A 12,383-nucleotide genomic window follows, 5' to 3' on the forward strand; every position below is an offset into this window, starting at 1 on the left:
GGCTTTCGACAAGGTCCCACACAAGAGATTAATGTGCAAAGTTAAAGCACATGGGATTGGGGGTAGTGTGCTGACATGGATTGAGAACTGGTTGTCAGACAGGAAGCAAAGAGTAGGAGTAAATGGGGACTTTTCAGAATGGCAGGCAGTGACTAGTGGGGTACCGCAAGGTTCTGTGCTGGGACCCCAGCTGTTTACACTGTACATTAATGATTTAGACGAGAGGATTAAATGTAGTATCTCCAAATTTGCGGATGACACTAAGTTGGGTGGCAGTGTGAGCTGCAAGGAGGATTCTATGAGGCTGCAGAGTGACTTGGATAGGTTAGGTGAGTGGGCAAATGCATAGCAGATGAAGTATAATGTGGATAAATGTGAGGTTATCCACTTTGGTGGTAAAAACAGAGAGACAGACTATTATCTGAATGGTGACAGATTAGGAAAAGGGCAGGTGCAAAGAGACCTGGGTGTCATGGTACATCAGTCATTGAAGGTTGGCATGCAGGTACAGCAGGCGGTTAAGAAAGCAAATGGCATGTTGGCCTTCATAGCGAGGGGATTTGAGTACAAGGGCAGGGAGGTGTTGCTACAATTGTACAGGGCCTTGGTGAGGCCACACCTGGATTATTGTGTACAGTTTTGGTCTCCTAACCTGAGGAAGGACATTCTTGCTATTGAGGGAGTGCAGCGAAGGTTCACCAGACTGATTCCCGGGATCGCGGGACTGACCTATCAAGAAAGACTGGATCAACTGGGCTTGTATTAAATGGAGTTCAGAAGAATGAGAGGGGACCTCATAGAAACGTTTAAAATTCTGACAGGGTTAGACAGGTTAGATGCAGGAAGAATGTTCCCAATGTTGGGGAAGTCCAGAACCAGGGGACACAGTCTAAGGATAAGGGGGAAGCCATTTAGGACCGAGATGAGGAGGAATTTCTTCACCCAGAGAGTGGTGAACCTGTGGAATTCTCTACCACAGAAAGTTGTTGAGGCCAATTCACTAAATATATTCAAAAAGGAGTTAGATGAAGTCCTTACTACTAGGGGAATCAAGGGGTATGGTGAGAAAGCAGGAATGGGGTACTGAAGTTGCATGTTCAGCCATGAACTCATTGAATGGCGGTGCAGGCTAGAAGGGCCGAATGGCCTACTCCTGCACCTATTTTCTATGTTTCTATGTTTCTATGGTCTTCCTGATCACTTGCTGGACCTGCATACTAACGTTTTGTGTTTCATGCACAAGTACCCCCAGGTCCCGCTGTACTGCAGCACTTTGCAATCTTTCTCCATTTAAATAATAACTTGCTCTTTGATTTTTTTTCTGCCAAAGTGCATGACCTCACACTTTCCAAATTTTGCCCACTCACTTAGCCTGTCTATGTCCTTTTACAGATTTTTTGTGACCTCCTCACACATTGCTTTTCCTCCCATCTTTGTATCGTCAGCAAACTTGGCTACGTTACACTTAGTCCCTTCCTCCAAGTCATTAATATAGATTGTAAATAGTTGGGGTCCCAGCACTGATCCCTGCGGCACCCCACTGTTACTGGTTGCCAACCAGAGAATGAACTATTTATCATACAGCACAGAAGGAGGCCGTTGAGCCCATTGTGTCTGTGCCAGCTCTTTGAGAGAGCTATCCAATTAGTCCGAGTACACTGCTCAGACCCCATAGTCCTGCAAATTTTAAATATATATCCAGTTGCCTTTTGAAAGTTACTCACGAATCTGCTTCCGCCGCCCTTTCAAACAGTGCATTTCAGATCACAACTCGCTGTGTAAAAATAATGTCTCCTCATCTGCCCGCTGATATTCTCCAGTCCAGGCAACATCCTCGTAAATCTCCTCTGTATCCTCTCTACTGCAGTCACATCATGTGCACCACTTACTGTCCCTCCTAACTTAGTGTCATCTGTTTCTAGGGACCATAAGGCCTATGTAAATGGCCTGAACCTGGATGTACAGGAAGGTTCGGGTCATTTAAGGTGAAGCATACATTGAATGCGCTCTGCCTGCCTGACGCCCAGGTACAGGAGACACAAAAAAATCACCCTCTTCATGTCAGACTGGGGCAAGGTGTTAAGCCAACTCCTGCAGGATTCAGTGCTTGGCCGCCTCTTATTTCTAAGCTACATCAATGACCTAGACATCGACGGCTTATCAAATTTGCTATTGACAGCAAAATAGTGAGAGCAGAAGAGACAGAGGGTGCAGCTGCAGATCAGCAAAAGCATTTACAATTGGACAAATGTCACGTGAAGTTCAACACTTAAGAAATGAACAGTGCTCATTGGTCAATAAAAAATGTGAGTGTTTACAATGCTTGCAATTGACTAACATAGGTCGATGTAGTCAGGGAGTAACAGCAGACTTGGCCCTTTCAATGTCGAGATAACATAAAAAAACAATTAAACAACCAATAGAATGTTGGGGTACATAGACAAAAGAATGGAGTACAAGTTTAGTACAGGCGCTTAATAAAGTACCACATAGTAGACTTGTTAGCAAAATGGAAGCCCATGGAATTAAAGGGTCAGTGGTTGCATGGTACAAAATTGGCTAAGAGACAGAAAGCAGTGAACAGTTGTTTTTCCTCACCACCCTTTCAGGCAATGAGTTCCAGACCCCCACCACATTTAAAAAGTACTTGGCGGGAAGTATACAGCGATGTTCCCAGGATTCAGTATTGGGACCACTGCTCTTTTTGATATATAATAATAACCTGGACCTGGATGTTCAGGGCATAATTTCAAAGTCTGCAGATGACACAAAACTCAGAAATGTAGTAAACAGTGAGGAGGATAGTAGCAGACTTCAGGAGGACACAGACTGGCTGGTGAAATGGGCAGACGCATGGCAGATGAAATTTAACACAGATGTGTGAGGTGATTCATTTTGGAAGGAAGAATGAGGAGACACAATATGAACTAAAGGGTACAATTTTAAATTAAAAAGTAGGACCTCAAAAGTAGTAATCTCAGGATTGCTACCAGTGCCATATGCTAGTCAGAGTAGGAATTGCAGGATAGCTCAGATGAATACGTGGCTTGAGGTGTGGTGCAGAAGGGAGGGATTCAAATTCCTGTGACATTGGAACCAGTTCTGGGGGAGGTGGGACCAGTACAAAACGGACGGTCTGCACCTGAACCAATGTCCTAGGGGGAGTGTTTGCTAGTGCTGTTGGGGAGGAGTTAATAATATGGCAAGGGGATGGGAACCTATGCAGGGAGACAGAGGGAAGTAGAATGGGGGCAGAAGCAAAAGATAGAAAGAAGAAAAGTAAAAATGGAGGACAGAGAAACCTAAGGCAAAAAGCAAACACGGCCGCATTACAGCAAAATTCTAAAGGGGCAAAAGTGTGTTAGAAAGACAAACCTGAAGGCTCTGTGCCTCAATGCGAGAAGTATTCGGAATAAGGTGGACTAATTATCTGCGCAGAAAGCATTTAACGGGTATGATGTAATTGGCATCACGGAGACATGGCTCCAGGGTGACCAAGGCTGGGAACTCAACATCCAGGGATATTCAACATTTAGGAAGGATAGACAGAAAGGAAAAGGAGGCGGGGCAGCATTGCTGGTGAAAGAGGAAATTAATGCAATAGTAAGAAAGGACATTAGCTTGGATGATGTGGAATCGGTCTGGGTGGAGCTACAGAATACCAAGGGGCAGAAAACGCTAGTGGGAGTTGTGTACAGACCACCAAACAGTAGTAGTAAGGTTGGGGACAGCATCAAGCAAGAAATTAGGGATGCATGCAATAAAGGTACAGCAGTTATCATGGGTGACTTTAATCTACATTTTGATTGGGTTAGCCAAACTGGTAGCAATGTGGTGGAGAAGGATTTCCTGGAGTGTATTAGGGATGATTTTCTCGACCAATATGTCGAGGAACCAACAAGGGAGCTGGCCATCCTAGACTGGGTGATGTGTAATGAGAAAGGACTAATTAGCAATCTTGTTGTGCGAGACTCCTTGGGGAAGAGTGACCATAACATGGTAGAATTCTTTATTAGGATGGAGAGTGACACAGTTAATTCAGAAACTAGGGTCCTGAACTTAAGGAAAGATAACTTCGATGGTTTGAGGTGTGAATTGGCTAGAATAGACTGGCGAATGATACTTAAAGGGTTGACGGTGGATAGGCAATGGCGAACATTTAAAGATCACATGGATGAACTTCAGCAATTGTACATCCCTGTCTGGAGTTAAAAAAAACGGGGAAGGTGGCTCAACCGTGGCTAACAAGGGAAATTAAGGATAGTGTTAAATCCAAGGAAGAGGCATATAAATTGGCTAGAAAAAGTAACAAACCTGAGGACTGGGAGAAATTTAGAATTCAGCAGAGGAGAACAAAGGGTTTAATTCAGAGGGGGAAAATAGAGTACGAGAAGAAGCTTGCCGGGAACATTAAAACTGACTGCTAAAGCTTCAATAGATATGTGATGAGAAAAAGATTAGTGAAGACAAACGTAGGTCTCTTGCAGTCAGATTCAGGTGAATTTATAATGGGGAACAAAGAAATGGCAGACCAATTGAACAAATACTTTGGTTCTGTCTTCACGAAGGAAGACACAAATAACCTTCCAGAAGTACTAGGGGACCGAGGGTCTAGTGAGAAGGAGGAACTGAAGAATATCCTAATTAGGCGGGAAATTGTGTTTGGGAAATTGATGGGATTGAAGGCCAAAAAATCTCCAGGGCCTGATAGTCTGCATTCCAGAGTACTTAAGGAAGTGGCCCTAGAAATAGTGGATGCATTGGTGATCATTTTCCAACAGTCTATCGACACTGGATCAGTTCCTATGGACTGGAGGGTAGCTAATGTAACACCACTTTTTAAGAAGGGAGGGAGAGAGAAGGCAGGAAATTATAGACCGGTTAGCCTGACATCAGTGGTGGGGAAAATGTTGGATTCAATTGTTAAGGATGAAATAGCAGCGCATTTGAAAAGCAGTGACAAGATCGGTCCAAGCCAGCATGGATTTATGAAGGGGAAATCATGCTTGACAAATCTTCTGGAATTTTTTGAGGATGTAACTGGTAGAGTGGACAAGGAATAACCAGTGGATGTGGTGTATTTGGACTTTCAAAAGGCTTTTGACAAGGTCTCACACAAGAGATTGGTGTGCAAAATCAAAGCACATAGTATTGGGGGTAATATACTGACGTGGATAAGGAACTGGTTGGCAGACAGGAAGCAGAGAGTCGGGATAAACGGGTCCTTTTCAGAATGGCAGGCAGTGACTGGTGAAGTGCCGCAGGGCTCAGTGCTGGGACCCCAGCTCTTTACAATGTACATCAATGATTTAGATGAAGGAATTGAGTGTAATATCTCCAAGTTTGCAGATGACACTAAACTGGGTGGCGGTGTGACCTGTGAGAGGGACGCTCAGAGGCTGCAGGGTGACTTGGACAAGTTAGGTGAGTGGGCAAATGCATGGCAGCTGCAGTATAATGTGGATAACTGTGAGGATATCCATTTTGGTGGCAAAAACGCGAAGACAGAATATTATCTGAATGGTGGCAGATTAGGAAAAGGGGAGGTGCAATGAGACCTGGGTGCCATGGTTCATCAGTCATTGAAAGTGGGCATGCAGGTACAGAAAGTGGTGAAGAAGGCAAATGGTATGTTGGCCTTCATAGCTAGGCTATTTGAGTATAGGAGCAGAGAGGTCTTACTGCAGTTGTACAGGGCCTTGGTGAGGCCTCACCTGGAATATTGTGTTCAGTTTTGGTCTCCTAGTCTGAGGAAGGACGTTCTTGCTATTGAGGGAGTGCAGCGAAGGTTCACCCGACTGATTCCCGGGATGGCTGGACTGACATATGAAGAGAGACTGGATCAACTGGGCCTTTATACATTGGAGTTTAGAAGGATGAGAAGGGATCTCATAGAAACATACAAGATTCTGACGGGATGGGACAGTTTAGATGCGGGTAGATTGTTCCCGATGTTGGAGAAGTCCAGAACCAGGGGACACAGTCTTAGGATAAGGGGTAGGCCATTTAGGACTGAGATGAGGAGAAACTTCTTCACTCAGAGAGATGTTAACCTGTGGAATTCCCTGCCGCAGAAAGTTGTTGATGCCACTTCATTGGATATATTCAAGAGGGAGTTAGATATGGTCCTTATGGCTAAAGGGATCAAGGGGTATGGGGAGAAAGCAGGAAAGGGGTACAGAGGGAATGATCAGCCATGATCTTATTGAATGGTGGTGCAGGCTTGAAGGGCCAAATGGCCTACTCCTGCACCTATTTTCGATGTTTCTATGTTAAAGGGGGCACAGGAACAAGGAGACCTGGGGGTGTACGTACACAAATCTTTGAAGGTGGCAGGACAAGTTGATAAGGCTGTTAAAAAAGCACATGGCATCCTTGGATTTGTTAATAGAGACACAGACTATCAAAGTGAGGAAGTTATAATAAACCTTGATAAAACACTGATTCGACCCCAGCTGGAGTATTGTGTCCAATTCTGGGCACCACACTTTAGAAAGGATGTCAAGGCCTTGGAGAGGATGCAGAGGAGATTGACCAGAATGGTATGAGGGACTTCAGTTTTGTGGAAAGACCGGAGAAGCTGGGGTTGTTCTCCTTAGAGCAGAGAAGGTTAAGGGGAGATTTGACAGAGGAGTTCAAAATTATGAAGTGTTTGATAGATTCTCCCCAACGACCCTGTTTCTATTGGCAGGTAGGGGGGGGGGGCGGTGGATCACGGGATTGCGGGAGTTGGCAGCGAGGAAGGACTTCAATTTGTTCATGACGGAGTTCTGCGCATGCGCCACCCGGTGGCCGGGAATGGTTCTGGATGAGAGGTGGTTCCGGATAACGGAGTTCTGGATAAGGGAGGTTCAACCTGTACTTTCTATCTGGTGAGAAATTAGGAACTGCAGAGGAGCAGAGAGACTTGGGAGTCCAAGTTTACAAATCATTAAAAGCCAATAGATAGATAGAAAAAGAAATCAAAAAGGCTAATGGAATGTTGGTTTTTATCTCGAGAGGATGGATTACAAAGATTACATATGCTTGAGTTGTATAAAGCCTTGGTCAGACACCACTTGGAGTACTGCATTCAGTTTTTTTTATTTGTCCACGGGATGTGCGCGTCACTGGCAAGGCCAGCATTTGTTGCCCATCCCTAATTGCCCTTGAGAAGGTGGTGATGAGCCGCCGCCTTGAACCGCTGCAGTCCGTGTGGTGAGGGTACTCCCACAGTGCCGTTAGGGAGGGAGTTCCAGGATTTTGACCCAGTGATGATGAAGGAACGGCGATATATTTCCAAGTCAGGATGGTGTGTAACTTGGAGGGAAACTTGGTGGTGTTCCCATGCGCCTGCTGCCCTTGTTCTTCTAGGTGGTTGAGGTCGCGGGTTTGGGAGATGCTCCCGAAGAAGCCTTGGCGAGTTGCTGCAGTGCATCTTATAGATGGTACACACTGCAGCCACGGTGCGCCAGTGGTGGAGGGAGTGAATGTTTAAGGTGGTGGATGGGGCGCCAATCGAGCGGGCTGCTTTGTCCTGGATGGTTCGAGCTTCTTGAGTGTTGTTGCAGCTGCACTCGTCCAGGCAAGTGGAGAGTATTCCATCACAGTCCTGACTTGTGTCTTGTAGATGGTGGAAAGGCTTTGGTGAGACACTTGCCACAGAATACCCAGCTTCTGACCTGCTCTTGTGGCCACATTATGTGGCTGGTCCAGTTAAGTTTCTGGTCAATGGTAACCCCCAGGATGTTGATCGAGGATTGGGTGATGGTAATGCTGCTGAATGTCTTGGGGCAGTGGTTAGACTCTCGCTTGTTGGGTACTGCACAACCATACAAACTTTCTCCCCTGAAAGGCTGTTGAGGATGGGGTCAATTGGAGCTTTCAAAACACAGATGATAAATTTTTGTTCGGCAAAGGTATGAAGGGAGATGGAGCAATGATGGGTAGATACAGATCAGCCATGATCTAATTGAATGGTGGAACAGGCATGCGGGACTGAATGGATGACCCCTGTTCTTATATAGTTCCTAAGCAAAGGAGGACTATCAGCTGCTGCTGCTGGAAAATATGGGCTTATTTTGGGTCCTGTGAACATTAAGAGACAGAGAGTAAAGGAATAGAAAATAAAAGCAAGAAAAGAATTAAAAAGGACAAGCAGAAGAAGAGGACATTGTAACCCAGCTGTGTTTGGGAATTTCTGTACTGGGCCTTGAGAAGTTAATGAGTGAATGGCAGGGTAGGTGTGTGAGATGTACAAAAATTCTTGCTCATATACTGTACCCTAAAGTCATTTTCTGAAAGAAACCTGTACAATTTGCATTTCTGAGTGTTGGGGCCATTAATTTGCTATTCTTCGCAATTTCAGGGCTGTTATTTAATCGGTCAAAATCTGAATTATGTTACTATAAGGAGTGTGTTATATTCTGTCCTAAGCTTCAATTAAACACAATATACCCACCAATATTACCAAGATATTTTATCTGCACTACATCTTAGCAGAGTTCCTACAGGCAGAGCTACCAGTGACCCAGTTTGTACTGAGCACGATTTTCATGCACACACTACTTAATACTGCAATGGGTAAATGCTTCTAATTTTGATCTCAATACTGATTGTCGCACCAGAAACCAATGTGCAGATCATTAAAATGTGCTTCCAATTTTCAGAAATAATATGCAGCTGTTTCTCGGGGGAGATAATTAAAGTTGCTGTGTAAACTAGATCAAAGTTCAGAGCTCATGCAGGGTGACGTATGAATATGTCAGTGGAAATTTTACAGGGCTGTATTTCTGTCCTGTGTCTCTCTGCAGAAATTCCCCACTGAGGGACTTGCAAACGTGGTTCGGAACGTGTTTGACTTTGACTCCTACAACGGTGAAATGCGGGCAATCGTCATCAATACCCTGCACAAACACGGGATCCCAATCGGAGCCAAGCCTACTAATGTACAGCTGGCCAAGGAGTAAGCACAATACGTTAACTTCTCGATGAACTGAAAACACTACATTGCATTATTTACAGACACTCGTCGCATGCTGCTAATCAATTATAGATCACCGAGGAGGCTTGGATTGAGCGTTCAGTCTTTCGTTTAGTGATCTTAGGTCGTAGAGCGAAGTGTTCAGTCACCGATTTAACTTGGTCATATTGCGAATCATCCACAATAAAGGAAAATATTTGTTTCTTCATTGGGTTTATGTGTCTGTCCTTGTTTCAGTAGCTATTTATTAAACCATCGCACATTTGCAATTTTCAGACATTTTTTTTCTAGCATAAATTAGAAAAATGTCAGAAATGCTGGACACTTTTAATGCACAGCACTTTCTGGAGCCAAAAACAAATGTAATAAATATTTTCTGTTCCGGTGCAGAAATTCTGCTGCAGTCCACAAAGGGTTAACTGTCCCACCAGCAACAGTGTGTCTTGTTCGCCTTTCTGTACGGATGTCTTAAATGAGTGATCCGGAGTTTTAGTCAAAGTTCAAATTTTATCACTGGTACATTTAAAAAAGAGAAGAAACAAGTATTTTTCTTGATATGGATGACAGAGAGTTGTATTTATTTTCCTTTGGTAAATGTTGTAGGATACTTTTCTGTTGCTGCCAAATGCCCAGGATATCCATTGAGGCTGCCAGGCTTGAATATCTGGTGTCCTGACACTTGAAGCTCTCGACTAGTGAATTGAGATAATCTAGTTCCTGCTGCCTTTGCTGTTGACTGTAATGTAATTTGCTTCATGGGTTCTTTGCTTAAGAATTCATAGCAACACTTTTCCCTGAAGAACTAGTTGGTTTATTAGTCAAGGTTTAACAATCACACTACACATTACCAATTCATCCACCAAGCTCACAACCAGCTGCCTCATCGTGGATCCCCGAACCCAACTGGCTGGGGTTTTATTGAGTCTTGTGAACATGACTTGACTGACTCAGCCACTCCCAACTCAACAGCTCTACAACTATTTTAGTAGAACCCTAAACAAGTGCCCCCTTTTGGCACTCGAACCCACTAATTAACAATTTAAAACTGTAACGAGAACCTTTAATCAAATTAAAATTAAAATTTGGTTGTCGGTGGTGAAGATGCACCCCAGTCCCTCTGGCGCCCACCCCTCGCGGAAGGCCGCGAGCGTACAAACCTGTGAGCATACTCACTGGTGCACACATTACATTGATAATCTCCGTGGGGCCGATAATATGCTGTTTTGTGTGTTATTGACTGCGGAGGCCTGTGATGCAACCATCATCATCTTGGGCAGTCCCTCGGGGTCGAGGATCACTTGCTTCCACACTAAAAATGAATGCTCAGATGAATAATGAACTCATTTTAAACGGTGGAAGATGCCTATGCGTGAATTCTTTAACGTGGGGTGGCCATTGTGCACCAGCCACCACACGGGCTTGACGGAGCGAGGTCTTGGTCCAGTGGCAAGGGGATCCAAGATGCCTGGAGACCAGGCTCCATCGCATGTGCCAATACATACACACAAACTGAAACATACTCCTACTGTCCTCCTTCGTTCCATCTTCCCACAGGACCTCTCTTTGTGTGGAATTCATAGTATGCAATCTAAGCCTCACCACCTCACGGCCTCACTATTGGCCCGTGCTGCGCCTTCCCTTGATCTTGTCCACGCTACTCCACCTCCGGGCTCCGACCTCTCCGCTCTTCTGCCGCAGCCCGGCGTGGCCGAGCTCAGAGGATGCCGGCAGCTTGTGATCGGACTATGCACAGTGCTAAATTAGGAGGAGGATGTGTCGGGACGGGAGGGGATGCTACACGTAGAGCGACAGATGCACCCGAGGAGTGTCCCATTCCCAGCAGCTGCTGAAGGGGAAGCTGAGTAAAGATGATTTTATTCTTGACTGGCTAGGCTTTGGGCTCGACTTTCCACCTCACATCGCTGGGCTAGTGCCCATATAGCGCCCAAAACGGCCTGCTAGCGCCTATTTTGATTAAAAAGTGGAAAGTTGGGCCGGCACATCGCTGGAAAATTCTGTGGGGTCACCCAGTTTGTCCATCTTTCTCCCCCCCCCCCACCCTCCCTGCCCCCCCCCCCCCCTCCCTGCCCTGGGCTGGTACTCCAAGCACAGCCAGCACGTTCACCAGCCAGCACAGAAACAGACCATTGGCCCTATTGCCAGCCATGGCTCAGTGGGTAGCACTCTCGCCTCTGAGTCAAAGGTTGTGGGTTCAAGTCCCACTCCAGGAACTTGAGCACAAAAATCTAGGCGGACACACCAGCATAGTGCTGAGGGAGCGCTGCACTGTCGGAGATACCGTCTTTCGGATGAGACGTTAAACCGAGGCCCTGTCTGCTCTCTCAGGTGGATGTAAAAGATTCCACGGCACTATTTCGAAGAAGAGCAGGGGAGTTATCCCTGGTGTCCTGGTCAATATTTATCCCTCAATCAACATAACACAAAACCCCAGATTATCTGGTCATTATCACAGTGCTGTGTGTGGGAGCTTGCTGTGTGCATTACCTACATTTTAAAATTTGTTTATTGGGACGTCCTGAGGTTGTGAAATGCGCTATATAATGCAAGACTTTTTTTCTTTTCATTGCTGGTGTTATGCTCTACATGAACCTCCTGCCATCTTACTTCACCTCACTCTATCTGCGTTTCCTTCTATTCCTTTCTCCCTCGTTTACCTGTCTAGCTTCCTCTTGAATGCATCTAAGCTAATCGCCTCATTCCTTCACGTGGTCGTGAGTTTCTACAACTGTTCCATTGTGATACACAAGCCTCCTTCAACTCCAGAAGCTCTTTTGCTTCTCTGAGCGACTGATACCATTTTCAGTTGCCTGTGTCACATACATCACCATCATCATAGGCAGTCCCTCGGAATCGAGGAAGACTTGTTTCCACTCTCAAAATGAGTCCTTAGGTGACTGAACAGTCCAATACGAGAGCCACAACCCCTGTCACAGGTGGGACAGACAGTCGCTGAAAGAAAGGGTGGGTGGGACTGGTTTGCCGCACGCTCTTTCCGTTGCCTACGCTTGATTTCTGCATGTTCTCGATGATGAGACTCGAGGTGCTCAGCGCTCTCTCGGATGCACTTCCTCCACTTAGGGCAGTCTTTGGCCAGGGACTCCCAGGTGTCGGTGGGGATGTTGCACTTTATCAGGGAGGCTCTGAGGGTGTCCTTGTAATGTTTCCTCTGCCCACCTTTAGCTCGTTTGCCATGAAGGAGCTCCGCGTAGAGTACTTGCTTTGGGAGTCTTGTGTCTGGCATGCGAACTATGTAGCCTGCCCAGCGAAGCTGATCCAGTGCGGTCAGTGCTTCAATGCTGGTCGTCGGCCTGGTCGAGGACACTAATGTTGGTGCGCCTGTCGTCCCAGGGGATTTGTAGGATCTTGAGGACACATCGTTGGTGATATTTCTCCAGCGACT

The 12,383-nt window shown here is 45.7% G+C and overlaps 1 protein-coding gene across 2 annotated transcripts in view; it reads left to right on the forward strand.

The window, feature by feature from the left end:
- Positions 1 to 12,383, forward strand: part of vwa8 (von Willebrand factor A domain containing 8) — a 463,584-nt gene that overhangs the window by 285,778 nt on the left and 165,423 nt on the right. For both annotated transcript variants that reach the window (XR_011595909.1, XM_070894160.1), the window contains exon 26: positions 8,793 to 8,944. Coding sequence is in view for 1 of the 2 variants with exons in the window: in XM_070894160.1 (XP_070750261.1) it covers positions 8,793 to 8,944 (152 nt within the window). In the remaining variant the exon portion in view is untranslated. The remainder of the gene's footprint in view (positions 1 to 8,792; positions 8,945 to 12,383) is intronic.

Source organism: Pristiophorus japonicus, chromosome 11 (genome assembly GCF_044704955.1).
Source record: "Pristiophorus japonicus isolate sPriJap1 chromosome 11, sPriJap1.hap1, whole genome shotgun sequence".
Classification (NCBI taxonomy): Eukaryota; Metazoa; Chordata; class Chondrichthyes; family Pristiophoridae; genus Pristiophorus; species Pristiophorus japonicus.